This window comes from Chlorocebus sabaeus, chromosome 5 (assembly GCF_047675955.1).
Source record: "Chlorocebus sabaeus isolate Y175 chromosome 5, mChlSab1.0.hap1, whole genome shotgun sequence".
Lineage (NCBI taxonomy): Eukaryota > Metazoa > Chordata > Mammalia > Primates > Cercopithecidae > Chlorocebus > Chlorocebus sabaeus.
In genome coordinates, this window is record NC_132908.1 from 43,351,262 (window position 1) to 43,372,464 (window position 21,203).

At 37.8% G+C, this 21,203-nt stretch overlaps 1 protein-coding gene across 1 annotated transcript; it reads left to right on the top strand.

Annotated features, from left to right (window-relative positions):
• On the top strand, positions 1 to 19,826 carry LOC103232159 (ankyrin repeat domain-containing protein 26-like). Its single transcript, XM_038008527.2, has 5 exons — positions 1 to 910; positions 2,611 to 2,757; positions 16,246 to 16,533; positions 17,123 to 17,340; positions 19,667 to 19,826. Exons 1-5 carry the CDS (start codon positions 5 to 7, stop codon positions 19,824 to 19,826), a joined length of 1,719 nt encoding a protein of 572 aa, XP_037864455.1. The 5' UTR covers positions 1 to 4.
• The last annotated feature ends 1,377 nt before the right edge of the window (positions 19,827 to 21,203 follow it).

Below are 21,203 nucleotides of genomic sequence, written 5' to 3' on the forward strand. Positions count from 1 at the left end.
TTGCATGTTGCAGGAAGAAATTGCCAGGTTAAGACTGGAAATAGACACAATGAAAAATTTGGACCAGCAAAAGGAAAATAATTATCTTGAGGACATTAAAATTGTGAAAGAAAAGAATGATTTCCTTCAAAATACTTTGAAGCTGAACGAGGAAACATTTACAACAACGATATTCCAGTACAATGTACAGTTTGAAGTTTTGAAAGCTGAGAATAAAATGCTCAGTTTTAAATTGGAGAATGAAAACCAAAACCAGGAGAGACTGGAAACAGAAATTGAATCATATCGTTGTAGACTGGCCGCTGCTATACAAGACTGTGATCAAAGTCAGGCATCAAAAAGAGATGTAGAACTCGATTTCCAGAGAACAAGACAAGAGTGGTTTCATTTAAAGGAAAAAATGAATTTTGATATGAGCAATCTAAAAGATAAGAATGAGATGCTTTCTGAAAAACTTTCTAATGCTGAAAATAAAATCAGAAGCCTCAAAATGAAGTGGCACCACACAAAAGATGCTCTAAGAGAAAAGACATTGGTTTTAGAAGATGTCCAAAGAGACCTAACCCAACTACAATGTCAAAGGAAAGAAATTGAACAAATGTTTCAGAATGAAGAAGACAAAGTGAGTAAATACATTCAAAAGCAAGAATTTCTAGAGGAGAGGTTATCTCAAATACAAAACGAAAATCTGTTACTTCGACAGCAACTGAATGAGGCTCACAAGAAAGCTGATAATCAAGAAGAGACAATAATTAATATCCAAGAGCATTTTAATGCTGTTGTCAAAAATCAAGCTCAGAGTGAAGAGCAAAGTCTTCTACTGGAGCAGGAAAACAACAAGTTAATTAATAAATGCAATTACATAAATAAAAGATTGTACAAATATGAAAAAGAGAAAGCAGAAAGAAATGTAAGTATTGAGAAAGAAAATATTTTAAAACTTCTTGAACGAAAATATAAAGCAATATTTGGTTTTTGCTAAATGATGAGTCTCATTGAATATAAATGTATGTGTATTATAAACATGTTTGCTTTATGAGCCTAGAAGCATGCCAGCAAAAAAAAAAAAAAAAAAAAAAAGACTGGAAAGATGCTTTACTTTGAGTAAAGAAATAGTGTCACCTATGAAATGTTGAGAGGTTAAGTTACAAGTTGTTAATAGAGACTAGTATCAATAGTGTAGTCTTACACTGCTGAAGTAATACCTTTTTTTAAATTTGAGACAGAGTCTCACTCTGTTGACCAGGCTGGAGTGCTATGGCACAATCTTGGCTCACTACAACCTCTGCTTCCCGGGTTCAAGCGATTCTCCTGCCTCAGCCTACCGAGTAGCTGGGACTACAGGTGCGCACCATCACACCCAGCTAGTTTCTGTATTTTTAGTAGAGATGGGGTTTTGCCATGTTGGCCAGGCTGGTCTCGAACTCCTGACCTCAGGTGATCCACCCACCTGGGCCTCCCAAAGTGCTGGAATTACAGGCATAAGCCACCACAACGGGCCTGAGATAATAATTTTCATGTCTTTATGTGGCCACATTTTGAGACCATGATGAAACAGATAAATGGAAATGCTCCTACCGGAAGTGAGTATTTTGAAGTTAAGATTCAATTTGGTGGGTGATTTCGACAGTTAGGTCCAGATTTCCCAGGTGAACTGAAGTGTACTGCTGTATCTCATAAGACTTTCCCTCAGGAGCTTCTTATATATTGAAGTTGGTTTAATTTTATTTTTATTCGTGTCAGTTTGACTTAAATCTGAAAATATTTCAATCTCAAATTATTGTCATGACCTCTCAACTCTGACAGGATTCACTTTTAATTAAGTATAATTTGGGACAGATGTGAATGTCAGTAAAACCATATTTGATTTCATCTTACCACTGGCATTTGTAATTTATTTTGAATGTTTTTACAAGTAATTTGTGCATAATTTTTATTTCTAGACTCAATGACTAATTTCATTTGAATATAACTTTGTCCAGTACAAAGATAATTGTAGCAATCTGAGATTTCTTTGTTTGGCGTTGGGTCCCCATGTTCAAACTAATGAGGGGTGACAGGATTCACATATAGTGGGAATGGAGTGAGTAGGAGAGAGAGTGTAGGAGCTGAGATCAGGGAAGTGGAGGCAAGATTATCAAGGGCTTCAAAGACCATTGAAATTTTAGTTTTATTTCAATACAGCAATCTAGTGGAAGGATTTGAGCAGGCAATTGAATAAATGAGGAATTGTGAAGTTGATTTGAACTTCTAATAAAGAAGAGAGAAAACATTTCAGAGTATAGAATTTACAACCACTAGTCTCACTCACAAACCCATTTCTTTCTGAGACTTCAGTAGATGATTAAGCATTGCAAACTTAGGTGATGAATATATAATGGGCTGTATCGGTTGTCTAAGTTACAGAATACTGATTTGGCAGGAAAATAACACCTTTTCTGTCCTTAACTGAATTCAGTATTGAACAGGAATGTTCATTACACATGAGGAAAAGAAGGTGAATCAAAGTATGTGGTAATATTTTTCAAAGTATATATGTTAGAGTTAAATTCTATGATCATCATTTAATAATAAGGTGACATAAAATCAATAACAAAAATATCTTTACAGGAAATTGTGAGACAAATTCAACAAGAATTGGCTGATACTGTAAAAAAACAACCTGTATCAGAGCCTTCACTAGAGGCTACACCATGTTATGTTAATTTAGATGAAACACGGGACTCAAAGAGGAAATCAGGTCAAATCAGAAGTCAAGTATGTATAAAATATAACATGTCAATAGTTAGTCTATAGCTGGTTAAATAATATCAAGTGTTTTAGGATACTAATTTCAGTGAACAGCTTTCTTTTTTATTTTCATTATAATTAATTTTATTACAATTTTATTACCATTATAATATACTTATTTCTTAACCTCTTGACTTTTATTTTGTCATTTTTTCCTCTTAATTATGTACATATTTTTATTATAACATTTACCTTCAGGAAAAGTTGAGAATTAGACATCATTTCTCACAAAAGTTGAGAGACTTTTTTTCTGTGTAACAGTATTTTTTAGTGATTTTCTCTATTACCATGGTGAGGCACACCAGATTAAATCAGAGGATAATGTTTATTTCAGAAAATTGTCTTATTTCCTATCTTTACTTTTGTGAATGGGTACAGAATCTCTGTATATTTATTTCATGCATTTCAGGATAATGCATACAGGGAAAAACTGTTATACTGGTCTTCAAAATGCAAATGTTTTAGGTTAGTTTACAAACTACTTGAAATGTTAGGCATTTCTTTCCTATTTTGTTTCTTTTAAATATATTGTAAAACAGAAATATTCAGATCATGTATAGTATATAATCCAAAGTAGAGAAGAAATTTATCAAAATCCTGCCATTTGATTTTTAAAAGCAACTTTATTAAGATATAATTCACCTTAATAAAACCGTACAGTTCACCCATGTAAAGTGTGTGATTCACAGTTTCTTAGTATATTCACACAGTTGTGTAACCATCACCACCATCAATTTTAAAACATTTTTATGACCCTGAAAAGAAACTCTGCATCCCTAAGCTATCATCGACCAGTTTTCCCCTTTTTACTCAGCTCCAGGGAACCACCAGTCTCCTTTGATTGTACAGATTTGTCCATTCTGGATGTTTTCTATCAGTGGAATTACACAATATGTGGTCTTTTGTGACTTTTTTTTTTTCCACTTAGCATAACATTTTAAGGGTTTTCTGTGTGGTAGCAGGTATCAGTACTTAATTTCTTCTTATTGCTGAGTAATATTCCATTGTGTGAATATACCAATCATTTTATTTATCCATTCATCAATTGATGGACCATCAGGTTGCTTCCAGTTTGGACTGTTATTAACAAAGCTGCCATGAACTTTGATGTAAAAGGGCTTGTGTTTACACTTTTTTGTAAGAGTGCATATGTTTTCATTTCTATTGGGGTTATACTTATGAGTGGAATTGCTGGGTCATGTGTTAACTCTTTGAGGAGCTGCCGGTCTGTTTTCCAAAGTGGCTGTGTCATTTTACATTCTTGTCAGTATTGTGAGGGTGTTCTAATGTTTTCATACCCTTGCCAAAATTTTCCATATTTTTGACTGAGAAAAGATTTCATTCTAGTAGTGCTATGAGGTACTTTATTGTGGTTTTGACTTGCATTCTTCTAATGACTAATGACTTTAAACATCTTTTTATGTGTTTATGAACCATTTGTATATTTTCTTTGGAGAAATATCTATTCAAATCCTTTACCCATTTACAATTTTTTTTTAATTTCTAAATTTTAAAAGTTGTTTTTGTATCCCAGGTGTAGGTCCCTTATCAGATGCATGATTTTCAAATATTTAATTCTACTCAGTGGCCTTCCTCTTTGCTTTCCTGATGGTGCCTGTTCAAGTTCCAAATTTTGATCAAGTCCAGTTAATCTATTTTTCCTTTTGGTGTTATGTCTAAGAAACCACTGGCAAATGCAGTCACAAAGATTTATGCCTGTGTCTTCATCTAAGAATTTTATAGTTTTAGCTCTTACATTTAGCTATTTTGAATAAATGTTTAGATATTGCATTTAGTGAGACAATACCATTTGTTGGAAATACTATTCTTTACTCATTTGTTTTCTAACTCTTGGTGAAAATGAACTGAACACAAACATACAGATTTAATTTTGGATTCTCAACTCTAATATGCTGGTCTATGTCTATCCTTGTTCACTAACATGTCTTGCTCAATTTGTATGACATGGAGAAGCATTTTGTTACAAAATAAAGATAAGATGGTCTCACCTTCTTCATACAAACAGGCTCAAAGTAAGGTAAAGGGGAAATTGTACTTAATTTCTTAACATTCAAAGGACACATTTGTTTTACTGCTGAGAAGATTAAAGATAGTTCCATAATATTCTCTATTTTCTCATTGAAGAAATGAACATAAACATTGAATACTAGATTGATTAGTAAACACTCAAAGCTACTTATCTCTTAGAATTTCAATGAATTGAAATCAGGTCAAACATCTGATTTTGGTTAGAAAATCAAAATATTGCTAGTTTTTTTCACCTTTTATACTTTGTGAACCCGGAAGATGTAAGCCAGGTCTCAGTTAATTTAGAGAGTTTATTTTGCCAAGCTTGAGGACATGCCCATGACACAGCCTCAGGAAGTCCTGATGACATGTGGACAAGGTGGTCAAGGCACAGCTTGGTTTTATATGTTTTAGGGAGACATGAGACATCAATCAATATAGGTAAGAGGCACATTGGTTCTAGAAAGGTGGGACAACTTGAAGCAAAGGCAGGAAGACTCAAAGTGGGGAGGGAGCTTCCAGGTCCCAGGTAGGTTTTACACAAAGAAATACGTTCTTTTGAGTTTCTGATTAGCCTTTCTGAAGGAAGCAAGTCAAATATGCATCTATCTCAGTGAGCAGAGAGGTCACTTGGAATAGTATGGGAGGCAGGTTTGCCCTAAGCAGTTTCCAGCTGGAGTTTTCCTTAGTGATTTTGGGGGCCCAGGATATTTTCCTTTCACAACTTCAAACCATATATTTCCTTTCATCCTCACCATCTTTATCCCATAACTTGAGGAACAAATTCTAAAAAGGCTCTTTTTCTTTATCAGACTTTGTAACTGAAGAAAATTTTAGACAAACTTTCTCCTCAATAGTTCTTATGCCTTTCTCCTAATTGTCTGCTGCTTCTCGTTAGCATTGTTTGTTGTTAATAAATTAAATTCAGCACTTATTAATTCCTACTTTAAAGGACATTAATTTCTACTGTGTAAGTTATTTTTTCTTGATGTCTCTTTGTTTAAATCAAATTTTCTGTTTATTTTTTCCTAAAAAATTACCTAAAGTTGAGTCGCTGAAAACACCATTTATTTAGTTCAGCCATCTGTGGCTGGGGAAAACCTTGGCCGGGGCAGCTTGTCTCCATTCCCTTGAGCTTCACTTGGGATAAATCAGAGGTTGGAGGACTGGAATCCTCAGAAGGCTTATTCCCTAACTGTCTGGTTGTTCATAATGGCCATTGACTGAAACTTTAGTTGGGGCAGGCAGCTCAAATACCTTCATTGGAACTCCTAGGCTGTCTTTGTGGCCTGAGCTTCCTCACAACATGGGGGCTAAGTTTCAAGGACAAGCAGTGTGAAATGGAGGGCCTTTTCTAACTTAATGTTGGAAGGCACGTGGTATCACTTTCACCGCATTTCTTCATTAGAGGCCTGTCAGTAGGGTTGGCCCACAGTCTACTTCTTTATAGGATACAGTTTTTCTTCTATTTTTATTATTTATCTATTTATATATATTAGAAATTGGATCTCACTGTGTTACTTAGGCTGGCCTTAAATTCCTGAGCTCAAGGGATCCTCCTGCTTCAGCCTCCCAAGTTGCCATGACTACAGGCATGTTACCCCATGCCTGGCTTTCTTTTATATTTTGTGGTCATGTATATTTGTACATACTTATAGGATACACAGTAATATTTTGATACATGTAAATAATGTATAATCATCAAATCAGGCTAATTATTATATCCAGCACTTCAACCATTTACCGTTCTTTTTTTTTTTTGTAAACATTCATAATCCTCTCTTCTAGCTTTCAAAAAAATACAAGAAATCATAGTTAATCATATTCACCCTACAATGCCACAGCACACTAGAGTTCATTCTATCTAGTGATAATTTTTTATCCTAACCAACCTCACCCCATGCCCCACTCCCCTTCATTTCCCAGCTTCTAATATCCACAATTCTATTCTCTACTACCGTGAACTCATTTTTAAAAATTAGCTCCCACATGAGTGAGAACATACAGCATTTGTTTTTCTTTGCCTGACTTATTCTACTTAACATAATGTCCTCCAAGGTCATCTATGTGGCTGAGAATGATATAATTTTATTATATTTTATGGCTGAATAATCTTCCATTGTGTACAGATACCACATTTTCTTTATGCATTCATCTGTTGATAAACATTTAGATGGATTCCATATCTTAGTAATTATAAATAGTGATACAATAAAAATGGCAGTGCTGGTATTTCTTTGATACATTTATTTTCTTTCTTTTTGATAAATACTCAGTAGTGGGATTGCTGGATTGTTTGGTAGTTCTATTTTTAGTTTTTAAGATAGCTTCATACTGTTTTCCTTAATGGCTATACTAATTTACATTCCCTCCATGAGTGCATAAGTTTCCTTTTTCTGCAACGTCACCAGCATTTTTTACTTTCTGTCTTTTCGATAGTAGCCATTCTAACTGTAGTGAGATGATATCTCATTGCAGATTTATTTCCTTTCCTGATGATTACAGATGTTGAGTATTTTTTCATGTATCTCTTGGCCATTTGTACATCTTCTTTTGAGAAATGTCTATTCAGATCCTTTGCCCACTTTTTAATCAGATGATTAATTTTGTTTTTGCTGTTGGGTTGTTTGAGCTCCTTATATAGTCTGAATATTAGACCCTTGTCAGATGAATAGATTGCAAACATTTTCTTCCGTTCTGCAGGTTGTCTCTTCACTCTGTTGGTTGTTTCCTTTGCTATGAAGAAACTTTAATTTTGATATAGTCTCATTGGTCTATTTTTGCCTGTGTTTTTGATGTTTTAGTCATCACAGCTTTGCCTAGACCAAGGTACTGAAGTATTTCTGCTATGTTCTCTTCTAGTAGTTTTACAATTTTGGTTCTTATGTTTGTCTTTAATCCATTTAGAGTAGATTTCTGTATATGGAGAACTATAAGGATCTAGTTTCATTCTTCTGCCTACAGATATCCAGTGTTCCCAGCCTCATTTGTTGATGAGAATGTTCTTTTCCTGATGGATGTTCTTGACTCTTTTATCAAAAATTGCATGGCTGTAAATATGTGGATTAATTTCTGGGTTCTCTATTCTTTCTGTTGACCTATGTATTTGTTTTTATACCAAAACCTTGTATTTTGGTTACTGTATCCTTGTAATATAATTTGAAGTCAGGTAGACCGATGCTGCCAGCTTTTTTTTCCTCAGGATTGTTTTGGCTAGTGTGACTCTTTTTTGGTTCCATGAGTTTTAGAGTCATTTTTCCTAACACTGTGAAAAAGCGATGTTGGTAGCTTGATAGGAGTAGTGTGGATTGAATTTGTAGATCGCATCGGGCAGTATAAGCATTTTGATGATACTCATTCTTCCAATCCATGAGCATGGATTTTTTTCATCTGATGGTTTAATTTCTGATTTCTTTTGGCAGTGTTTATATTTCTTCTTGTAGAAATCTTTCATTTATTTGGTCAGATGCATTTCCCGGTATTTTTTTTTCTGTGGCTGTTTATAAATGGGATTGTGTTCTTGATTCGGCTTTCACCTTAAACATTATTGGTGTATAGAAACGCTGCTGATATTTGTACATTGATTTTGTGACTAGAAACTTTACTGAAATTGTTATCAGATCTAGGAGCCTTTTGACAGTCTTTAGGGTTGTCTAGGTGTACAATCATATCATCTGAAAAGAGAGATAGTTTGACTTCTTCAGTTCTTATTTGGATGCCTTAAATTCCTTTTTCTTGCCTGATTGCCCTGGCTAGGACTTCTAGTACTATGTTGAATAGGAATGGAGAGAGTGGGCATCTTTTTCCTGTTCCAGTTCTGAAGGAAAATGGTTCCAAGGTTAGCCCATCGAGTATGATGTTGGCTGTGTGTTTGTCATAGGTGGCTCTCATTATTTTCAGGTATGTTCCTTTGATGCCTAATTTGTTGAAGGTTTTGATCATGAAGGAATATTGCGAGTCTACTGAAAGCTTTTCCTGCATCTGTTGAGACGATCATATGGTTTTTAAAAATTCTGTTTATGTGGTGAATCATATTTATTACTTTGTATATGTTGAAGCAACTTTGCATCCCAGAATAAAGCCTGTTAGATTGTAAAAAGTGAATTTTGGGTCAGGCATGGTGGCTCTTGACTGTAATCCCAGCACTTTGGGAGGCCGAGGCAGTCAGATCACCAGGTCAGGAGATCGAGACCATCCTGGCTAACATGGTGAAACCGCATCTCTACTAAAAATACAAAAAATTAGCCAAGTGTGGTGGCGGGTGTCTGTAGTCCCAGCTACTGGGGAAGCTGAGGCAGGAGAATGGCGTGAACCTGGGAGGCAGAGCTTGCAGTGAGCTGAGATCGCACCACTGCACTCCAGCCTGGGCAGTAGAGTGAGACTCAGTCTCAAAAATAAATAAATAAATAAATAGATAAATAAATAAATAAATAAAGTGAATTTTTGATGTGTTGCAGGATTTGGTTTGTTAATGTTTTGTTGAGAATTTTTGTGTCTATGTTCATCAGAGACATTGACCTGCAGTTTTCTTTTTTCATTGCCTCTCTTTCAGCTTTTAATATCAAGATGATGCTGTATTCATAGAATGAGTTATGGAGGAGTTTCTCAAAGTCGATACTTTGGAATAGTTTCAGTAGGATTGGTAACAGATCTTCTTTGTATGTCTGGTAGAATTTGGCTCTGAATCCTTCAGGTTCAGGGCATTTTCTTTGGTTACTAGGTTTCTAAATTACTGATTCCGTTTCAGAACTTGTTATTGTCTGTTAAGGGTTTTAATTTCCTCTTGATTCAATCTTGGGAGGTTTTGTATTTCTGGGAATTTATCCATTTCCTCTAGATTTCCTAGTTTCTGTGCATAGAGGTGTTCATAATAGTCTTTGATGATATTTTGTTATTTCTGTGGGATCCATTGTAATGCCATCTTTGCTATTTCTGATTGTGCTTATTTGGATCTTCTCTATTTTTTCTTTGTTAATGTAGCTAGCTAGCTATCGATCTCATTTATCCTTTCCAAGAACAAACTTTTGGTTTTGTTGATTACTTGTAAGGATTTTTGTGTCTCAAATTTATTCAGTTCTGCTCTGGTTTTAGTTATTTCTTTACTTCTGCTACCTTTGAGGTTATTTGGTTTTTGTTTTGCTAGTTCTTGTAGGTGCGATTTTAAGTTGTTGATTTGAGATCTTTCTAACTTCTTGATGTCTACATTTAGTGCTATCAACTTTTTTCTTAATACTGGTTTTGCTATATCCCAGAGATTGTGGCATGTTCTGTCTCTGTTTTTATTTATTTTGAAGAGGTTTTAATATCTGTCTTTATTTTGTTGTTTACCCAAAAGTCATTCAGGAGCAAGTTGTTTAATTTTCATATAATTATGTGACATTGAGAGAAATTCTTGGTATGGATTTCTATTTTTATTCCACTAGGGTCTGAGATTATGCTTGGTATACTTTCAGTTTTAAAAAATGTACTGAGACTTGCTTTATGGCTGAGCATGTGGTCGATCTCAGAGTGTGTTCCCTGTGCCGATGAGAAGAAAGTACATTCTGTGGTTGTTGGGTGGAGGATTCTGTAAGTGTCAATTAAGTTCAATAGGTGAAATGTGAAATTTAATTCTAGAATGTCTTTGTTACTTTTCTATGTCAGTGTCTAATGCTGCCAATGAGGTGTTGAAATTTTTAACTATAATTGCATGGCTAACTAAGTCTTTTCATAGATCTAGAAGTACTTGTTTTAGAAATCTGATGCTCCAAGGTTGGGTGCCTATATATTTAAAAATATTTATGCCTTCTTGTTGAATTGAGTTCTTTTATCATTGTGTATCATTCTTTATCATTTTCTTCTTTGTCCTTTTTTAAAACTGTTGTTGGTTTAAAGTGTGTTAATCTGATACAAGAATAATGACCCCTGATTTTTTGTTTTCCGTGTGCATGGTAGATCTTAGTTTATGGCTTTACTTTGAGGCTGTGGGTGTAATTATATGCGAGATGGGTCTTTCGAAGGCAGCAGATTGTTGGTTTTTGATTTTCTTTAATCCAACTTGCCACTCTGTGCCTTCTAAGTGGGGTATTTAGATCATTTTATCTAAGGCTAATATTTATATATCAGATTTTTATCCTGCCAGGATGTTATTATCTGGTTGCTTTGTAGTCTCCAATGTGTATTTGTTTATAACGTCTGTGAACTATGTACTTACGTGTGTTTCTGTGGTTGCAGGTATTGTTCTTTCATGTCCATGTTTAGAACTCCCTTAAGGATCTCTTGTAGGGCTGGTCTAATGGTTTTAAATTCCCTTAGCATTTGCTTGTCTGGAAAAGATTTTTTTCTCCTTCACTTATGAAATTTAGTTTGACAGGATATAAAATTTGAGGTTTGAATTTATTTAAGGATGCTAAAATAGGCCAACACTCTTCTGGCTTGTAAGGTTTTGCTGACAAGTCTGCTGTTAGCCTGATGGGGTTCCCTTTGTATGTGATTTGACCCTTTTCTCTAGCTGCCATAAGACTTTCACATTGACTTTTGGATGCTTTTCACTATGTGTCTTTGGAATGACCATCTTGTGTAGTATCTTATCTCTGAATTTCTTGAATTTGCATGTCAGCTTCTCTAATGAGATTGGGGAAAGTTTTGTGAATTATATTCTAAAATGTGTTTTCCAAAGTACTTATTCTTTCTCCACAATGCCAGTGAGTCATAGATTTGGTCTCTGTATGTGATCCCATATTTCTCAGAGGTTTTGTTCACTTTTAAAAATTCTGTTTTCTTTATTTTCATCTGACTGGGTTGATTCAAAGGACCAGACATCAAGCTCTATAATTTTTTCCTCTGCTTGGTTTAGTCTGTTGTTGAGGCTTCCAATTGTGTTTTAAAATTCCTATAGTGAGTTGTTCAATCCCAGAAGCCCAGTTTTCTTCTTTCTTAAAATGGCTATGTCATCTTTTAACTCTTGAATTATTTTACTTGCTTCCTTGGTTAGGTTTCAACTTTTGTTTGGATCTCATTGTACTTCCTTACCATCCAGATTCTGGATTCTAAGACTATTATTTCAGCATTTCAATCTGGTTAGGATCAGTTGCTGAGGAGCTAGTGTGATCCTATGAGGGTTAGAAAACACTATGACTTTTTGAATTGCTGGACTTCTTTCACAGATGCTTTCTTGTCTGAGAGGGCTAGTGTTTATTTATCTTTTTGAAATTGCTGTCATTTGGATATGACTTCTGGTTTCTATATTCCTATTCTTCCCTTGAGTGTTTGACTGTTGTATATGTTGGAACAGTTCATTGGTTTAGTTTCTGGGTTCTTTCAGAAGGCCAAGGATCTTTATGAATTTCTCCTTCCTTCCTTCCTTCCTTCCTTCCTTCCTTCCTTCCTTCCTTTCATTCAAGTTTTGTTGTTGTCACCTGGGGTGGAGTGCAGTGGTACAATCTTGGCTCACTGCAACATCCGCCTCCCATGTTCAAGTGATTCTCCTGCCTCAGCTTCCCAAGTCACTGGGATTCAGATGTGGGCCACTACACTAGGCTAATTTTTTTTTTTTTTTAAGAAGAGATGAAGTTTCACCATATTGGCCAGGCTGGTCTCGAACTCCTGACCTCAGGTGATTCACCTGCCTTGGCCTCCCAAAATGCTGGGATTATAGGCATGAGCCACTGTACCTGGCCTCTATGGATTTCTTAGTTGTGGCTAGTTTCCTGCATTGGTTTTCACAGGCTAACTGTGTTGAGGGAATTAATTTTGTTTGGTAGTGTAATTCTGGCTTCAATCCCATAGATGGTGCTTTGGAGTAAGAGCTGGTAGATAGGCTCTTACTCAGCTGCATAACTCTTTTGTATATCAGTGTGTTTGGAGCAGGCCTCTGAGGAGGGGGAAATAGTTGGCAGGGAGGCAAGAAATGCCTTTCTCACAAAGTTTGTTCCCCAGCCTTCAGAGAATCCCCTTCAATCACTGGTGCTACACTCCCTCTTTCTTAGCTCCAAAGAAGTCCCTGGACAGCTGCACAGCCTCCATCTTTAAGGCCAGGGATGTCCAATCTTATGACTTCTCAAGACCACATAGGAAGAAGAAGAATTGTCTTGGGCCACACATTAAACACACACTAATGATAGCTGATGAGCTAAAAAAAGTTGCCAAAAAACTCATAATGTTTTAAGAAAATTTACAAATGTGTGTTGGGCCACAAAGTCTTCCTGGTCTGCATGCAGCCCATGGGCCCAGGACAAGCTTGCTTTAGGGGCAGCCTGAGCCAAAGGTTAGTCCTCCAAATGTCCAGGGACCTGCTGATTCCTTGTGCTTGGAAGAGTCTGAGTGGGATACGGGGTATGTCTGCAGGTGTCTGTGGATGCTGTGGGTCAAGGGTGAAGGTCCCCTGGATAGGGTGGATGGTGCCATGGGTGTGCAGCTGGTGAAGTATGCACATCCTGGAGTTTTTTGCTCAGCAGTTGGCTTTGAGGACCATAAAACTCATGCTCCCCTGACCAGGTTTTCTGTGATGTGTACTTTTAGGTAAGGCCTGACCAGCTAGTTTTGCCCCAAGCTTTCTGAACCCAAATCTTTGGCCTGATATGTGTTCCAGGTCACAGGTTTCCCTTGGATGGAGTCTGTGGCCAGCCAACCGGCTATGCTTTTTCCAGACCAGTCTTGTAGAAGGAGGCACACCCAGCTCCTGTGCTAGCACATGAATCTGTGCCTCACTCTTCTCATTGTTCTGAGAGTCGGGGGTGCCACCCCAATTTGAGCTCAGGCCACAGATATCAGCTCAATACCCCTTAACTGTGCACTCAAACCCTGGGAAGTTGGGACGGGTCTTGTAGCTATATCCTCTGGTACCTCAGGGTCAAGCATTGGCTGTGCTGGAGTGGGCAAACTGCTCTTAGGCTGCCAGACAAACACTCAGGTGGGGCAGTGGAGGCTGTGCTATGTGTACACCCTTGAGGGAGCAACCAGGCAGGAGCTGGGGAGGGACAGGCAGACAAGGGGCTGTGCAAATCAAATGCACTTCAGGCCCTTGGGAAAGGCAGCCCTGCTCTCTCCTGGTCTGGCTGTCAGCAGGGGCTAAAGTAACCAGAAAGATGGAGAGCCTTGGGGGATGGGTGCCTATTCTCATATTTTCCTGCAGCTGCCTCATGCATGAAATCTTTTGGGCTCCATGCATGTTCAAGCTCTGCCTCTCCCTACTCTCTTGGCAGTTCCCCCTGCCAATTCAAATGTCTGTGTGTATCATGGGATCTCTTGTACCTAGGATCTCAGAGGTCCCTGGCAGGATTGTGTGACCTCTAGTTCCTTCACTCTCTCTTTCCTTAGGTCCAATTCTGGACCAAGAGCTGGTCCTGGTGACTGGTGACTCCATCTGGCTTCCTAGCTTCCTTCCTCTTCAAACTCAGTGTCTGCATTGCCTCTCTATTGACTTTGAGTGCTTTTCCCCCCCAAAATCTGTTCAAAGTGTGATGGCTTACTCAATATTTTGTTTTCTGTCTGTGGAAGAGGTGTTTCCTGGCTGCATCTGGTTGATCATCTTGTTCCCCAGTTAAAAATGTAATTGATATTTTGATGTGGTTTGGCTCTGTGTCCCAACCCTAATCTCATCTCAAATTATAATCCCCATGTGTGGAGGGAGAAACCTGTGATCCCCACATGTCAAGGGAGAGATGTTATTGGATCATGGGGACAGTTTCCCCCATGGTGTTCTCATGATAGTGAGTGAGTTCTCATGAGATCTGATGGTTTTATAAGGGCTCTTCCCCCTTCTCTTTCTCCTCTCTCTCCTGCCACCATGTAAGATGAGCCTACTTCCCCTTCTGCTGTGATTGTAAGTTTCCCGAGGCCTCCCCAGCTATGCAGAACTGTGAGTCAATTAAACCTCTTTTTAAATACATTTTACTCAGTCTTGGGTAGCATCTTTATAGCAGTGTGAAAATAGACTAATATGTATTTTAATAGCGATCGTATTTAACCTGTAGACTCCTTCAGGTAGTATTTTAACAATATTAATTCTTTAAATTCATGAGCATGGGATATATTTCCATTTGTTTTTGTCCTCTACCATTTCTTTCATCAATGTTTCATAGTTTTCTTGCAGGGGAGCTCTATCACTTCCTTGGTTAAATTTGTTCCTGAGTAGTATTTTATTATTTTTTAGCAATCATAAGTGGTATTGATTTCTAGTTTTATTCCATTGTGGTTTGAGAAGATACTTGATATGATTTCAAGTTTTTAAAATTTGCTAAGACCTGTTTTCTGGCCTAATGTATGGTCTATCCTGGGGAATGTTCTATGTGCCGATGAGAAGAATGTGTATTCTGTAGCCATTTGATGAAATGTTCTAAGAGTTTGTTTGAGGGGTCTAGGTTTTTTATATACAGGATCAGGTCATGTGCAAAGAGAAATTTCAATTTTTCTTTCCCAATTTAGATGCCCTTCATTTTTTTCTCACCCAGTTGTTCTGACTAGGACTTCTAATACTGTGTTGAATATGAGTGCTGAATGTGGGTATCCTTGTCTTATGCCAGTTCTTAGAGGAAAGACTTTCAGCTTTTCCTCTTTCAGTGTAATGTTAGTTGTGGTTTTGCCATATATGGTCTTTATTGTGTTGAAATATGTTCCTTCTATGCCTAATCTGTTGGAGGTTTTATCATAAAGATTCATTAGAGTCTTATTTTCAAGTCTTCTTCTCACAGTGATTTATTGGTTTAGGTTTGGATAATTTAATATGGTGTTCCTAAAACTTTTTTAGAAATTATGGGGAATAACAAAGGGTGTGAGGGGGCAAGAGACTTTGTACTAAGAAGTGACTTAGACGGAATGCAGTGGCACACGCCTGTAATCCCAACACTTTGGGAGGCTGAGTCAGACAGATCACTTGAAGCCAGGAATTCAAGACCAGTCTGGCCAACATTGTGAAACCCCATTTCTATTAAAAATACAAAAAATTAGCTGGGCATGGTGTCAGGTGCTTGTAATCACAGCTACTCAGGAGGCTGAGGCAGGAGAATCGCTTGAACCCAGGAGGCGGAGGTTGCAGTGAGCCAAGACCATGCCACTGCACTCCAGCCTGGGCAACAAGAGCGAGATCCCACCTCAAAAAAACAAAAACAAAAACAAAAACAAAAAAACCAAAAACAAACAATAAAGAAGTGACTTGGAGCCATTTTAAAGAGGAAATATATTACACAATCAGGAAAATGAAAGCCTACTATCACATAAAAATATTGTGTGGCAAAGATGATGTGAGTAAAACATACATTTTTGTGATTCCTGGTGGTTTTAAATTTGTTTTTGATTTTCTAAGTAATTCAAAGATCCATGTTTTAAGAATCTACTACAGTATAGATAACATTTTATTGCAACTGAATTTATTTAAAAAATGATTAGTTTTATGTTAGACTATTCTGTCTTCTTTCTTCATTACAAAACCATATTATTTTACTTATGCAGCCTGATCTTACAGAAGCAGTGGAAACTGCATCTTCAGAAGGTCTACATGTGGATGCAGGGATTGAAGTTCTTCAACAGGCATTATTATATATGAAAACAATGCAAGAAAAGTGCAAAATACTACGGAAGGATCAGGAGAAGTTGGAAGAAGAACTAGTAAACCTCAAAAGTCACATGGAAATGAATATGTTAGAATGTGACCAATTGGAACACTATAAACAGGAGGTCGAAGAAAGAGCAAGGCAGGAGATAGCAGAACAATTAGAAACCATTAATCTAATTTTACAGGTTAGTTTATTATCAGGAACGTGCCTTCATTTATTTCACTGCAAATTATATTTTGGATACATACATAGTATATGTTTCCTCTCCTTCACTTATAGCAATTTGTTTGGTAGATTTCTAGAAGGAAGGTGGTATCTGTTTCTCTCTTTAAATATTTCACTTGCCATCATTATTGTAACTAAATTGATCTTCCATAATAATGATTCTCATTAGTGAATCATTTGATTACTAAGACAAGTGGCATGAAACAAGACTAATAGAGAAAGAAAAATGTGATTTAGAAATTATACTATACTCTTGAAGTATTCTTAAGTTATATTGCTCAATTTTTCAGAATTTAAATTGATTTTATTATTCTTTGGAGTGTTACATTTCATGAGTACTACTATAAGCATGATTTAATTTTTTTACAATTCAGATTAAGTTATTAATTTAGTTGATACTCATAATAAATATATTAAACTTCAGTTGCTTTTATTCACATACTTAGAAATGCTCTCTAGATCACCGACACAAAACAAAAAGAAACAAATACACAATAATTATTCAGATTATAATTATTTGTTTAATGTACCCTTTCAATTTGTTTTAGACACAGAAAATAGCCCATGACAAGTTACAGTTTTTAACAGAGGAAAGCAATGCTACTATGAAAAGTCAGATGGAACTTACAATTAAAGATCTGGAATTCAAACTCTACAAAGCAAAAACTTCACAAGCAGACTGTAATACAACAGAATTGGAAAAATATAAGGAACTGTATCTAGAAGAATTAAAACTTAGAGAATCTTTGTCAGATAAACTAAACAAGTAAGTCAAAACACAGAATCATAGAAAATAAATGAAACTCATTAATTTGCCTCAAAGGCATAATTTTTAGTGAGACAGGTTCATGAGATTAGGGGGAAGTGAAAGCTAACTAGGTTAAACAATTTTGGAAAATGATGTTAGTAAATGAGCTTACCTTTAAAATGTTAATCCGCCAGTGGCTCACCAGAGGTCAGGAGCTCAAGACCAGCCCAGCCAACATTGTGAAACCCCGTCTATACTAAAAATACAAAAATTTGCCGGGCATGGTGGTATGCTTCTGTAATCTCAGCTACTTGGGAGGCTGAGGCAGGAGAATCACTTGAACCCAGGAGGTGGAGGTGTCAGTGAGCCAAGATCATGCCACTGCACTCCAGCCTGGGTGACAGAGTGAGACTCCATCTAAAAAAAAATAATAATAATAAAATAAAAAAATAAAAAAAAGTTAATCCAGGACAATTCATGTCACTCCCCTCTTTTTGGATGTGTTTTTTTGTTTGTTTTGTTTTTTGTTTTTTTGAGATGGATTCTCACTCCGTCACCCAGGCTGGAGTACAGTGGCACAATCTTGGCTCACTGCAACCACTGCCTCCCAGGTTCAAGCAATTCTCCTGTCTCAGCCCCAACCTTTCATATTATCACCACTCCTGGCTAATTTTGATATTTTCGGTGGAGCTGGAGTTTCACTATCTTGGCCAGGCTGGTCTTGAACTCCTGACCTCAAGTGATCTGCCCACCTCAGCCTCCCACAGTGCCGGGATCACAGGCCTGAGCCATCGTGCCTGGCCTGTTTTTTGGTTTTATATGGCTTTTTATCCCCTTAATATTCTTATATAGTTAACCTGATCTATTAGTCTTTCAGCCAAGTTTCTTTGAAGCTTCATAATTTAGACAGTGATATTGTTACACAATTGTTTGTCAGCATTCCCCTGTATAGAAATATTAATGAATTGAATTATTTTTTATAAGATTACAACTTAAACTGAAAAAGGGTCAGGTACTTCTACTCCTCTGCACATTCTGGCACTCAGTAAATTAACTGTCATTGATTGCGACCTTTGGTAGTATCATTAGAGGCCACCTTGGAACAAAGTATTTTGTATAGTTTTTCCACGCCACATAAAGGCATACTTGTGAAATAGGGAATAATTAACACAGGGTTGAAAGGAAATCTAATTCACAAAGTGGTGAAAAATAACACCTTGGTCAGCCTGAGGTGGTAGGTGGAATACCAAAAGGGCAGGCCCCACTTCTGATGCGTGGGTCACAATTTTAGGAGTTAATCACCCTTGGAGATGATTGAGTTCTCTTTAATCTTGGCTATCTCCTTCTCCCCAGGGAATTGTTGCTCTGAATGATTCCTCAGTGTCAAATGCTTCTCAAATAATGGGTGAAATGTACAAGGGTGGTAAAAAGACATGCTTGAAAGTGTCTTCGAGAGATAGTTTTTTTTCTGTAACTGGCTTACTAAATACAAGTATTTCTAGCTTTATTTTACTTTTAGTTATTTCACTGGAGTAAAATATTTTTGGATTTATAGTTTTGGATATATTTCGGTACTCCTGTATATCTAAGGAGTACCACATAATGTTTTAATATATTTATACATAATCAAATGGTGATTCTAGTCCAGCAAATTAACATGTTTATCATTTCATATAGTTACCCTTTAAACACAAGTATTTATTTGCTTTTTTACTTTTTTTTGTTTTGAGATGGAGTTTTGCTCTTGTCCCAGGTTGGAATGCAGTGAAACGATCTCGCCTCTCGGGTTCAAGTGATTCTCCTGCCTCAGCCTTCCAAGGAACTGGGATTACAGGCACCCGCCACCATGCCTGGCTAATGTTTTGTATTTTTAGTAGAGACAGGGTTTCACCATGTTGGCTGGGCTGGTTTTGAACTCCTGACCTCAAGTGATCCACCTCTTTTGGCCTCCCAAAGTGCCTGGATTACAGGCATGACCCACCACGCCCAGCCTAAACACAAGTATTTCTAATGGTATCCTTAAGAATCTTATAAGTAGAGCCATTTCAGAAGGCAACAAATGTCACCTGTTAATCCACACATCATTGATAGCTTTTGCTCTTCCCTCCCTACTTTGTTTGAATTACTTGTTAAAAATCCTCTAGAAGTACATGTAGTTCTTTAGAACAATTTAAAAATTAAAACTGTGTACAGTACACATGCTCTCATACATTTTCAGAGTTAAAATATAGTTTGTGGTATCTTTCATTGACTCATGGTGACTTTTCAAACAATGCAAGTCATTTAGACATAATTTGTAAAAAACCCCAAAATACTCAGTATCTGTGTTTTGCAATCTTCACAGACATAAAGAAATTCTAGCAGACGTCAGTACCAAACTTCTTCAAGAAAAAGAGCAGAGCAGATCTTTATTTACTTCTCGTACTACAAGGGCAGTCCTACAGTCAGCATGCAATGGAAATCTTAATGAAAATTTAGGTCTCTATCAGCACTATTCACAATAGCAAAGACTTGGAATCAACCCAAATGTCCATCAGTGACAGATTGGATTAAGAAAATGTGGCACGGAGGGGGCGGAGCAAGATGGCCGAATAGGAACAGCTCCAGTCTCCAACTCCCAGCGCGAGCGACACAGAAGACCTGTGATTTCTGCATTTTCAGCTGAGGTACTGGGTTCATCTCACTGGGGAGTGCCAGACGATCGGTGCTGGTCAGCTGCTGCAGCTCGACCAGCGAGAGCTGAAGCAGGGCGAGGCATTGCCTCACCTGGAAAGCGCAAGGGGGAAGGGAATCCCTTTTCCTAGCCAGGGGAACTGAGACACACAACACCTGGAAAATTGGGTAACTCCCACCCCAATACTGCGCTTTAAGCAAACCGGCACACCAGGAGATCATATCCCACACCTGGCCGGGAGGGACCCACACCCACGGAGCCTCCCTCATTGCTAGCACAGCAGTCTGTGATCTACCGGCAAGGCAGCAGCGAGGCTGGGGGAGGGGCGCCCGCCATTGCTGAGGCTTAAGTAGGTAAACAAAGCTGCTGGGAAGCTCGAACTGGGTGGAGCTCACAGCAGCTCAAGGAAACCTGCCTGTCTCTGTAGACTCCACCTCTGGGGACAGGGCACAGTAAACAATAACAAACGCAGCAGCTCTGCAGACGCAAAGGACTCTGTCTGACAGCTTTGAAGAGAGCAGTGGATCTCCCAACACGGAGGTTGAGATCTGAGAAGGGACAGACTCCCTGCTCAAGTGGGTCCCTGACCCCTGAGTAGCCTAACTGGGAGACATCCCCCACTAGGGGCAGTCTGACACCCCACACCTCACAGGGTGGAGTACACCCCTGAGAGGAAGCTTCCAAAGCAAGAATCAGACAGGTACACTCGCTGTTCAGAAATATACTATCTTCTGCAGCCTCTGCTGCTGATACCCAGGCAAACAGGGTCTGGAGTGGACCTCAAGCAATCTCCTACAGCTACAACCTACAGCTGAGGATCCTGACTGTTAGAAGGAAAGCTATCAAACAGGAAGGACACCTACACCAAAACCCCATCAGTACATCACCATCATCAAAGACCAGAGGCAGATAAAACCACAAAGATGGGGAAAAAGCAGGGCAGAAAAGCTGGAAATTCAAAAAATAAGAGCGCATCTCCCCCAGCAAAGGAGCGCAGCTCATCGCCAGCAACGGATCAAAGCTGGACGGAGAATGACTTCGACGAGATGAGAGAAGAAGGCTTCAGTCCATCAAATTTCTCAGAGCTAAAGGAGGAATTACGTACCCAGCGCAAAGAAACTAAAAATCTTGAAAAAAAAGTGGAAGAATTGATGGCTAGAGTAATTAATGCAGAGAAGCTCACAAACGAAATGAAAGAGATGAAAAC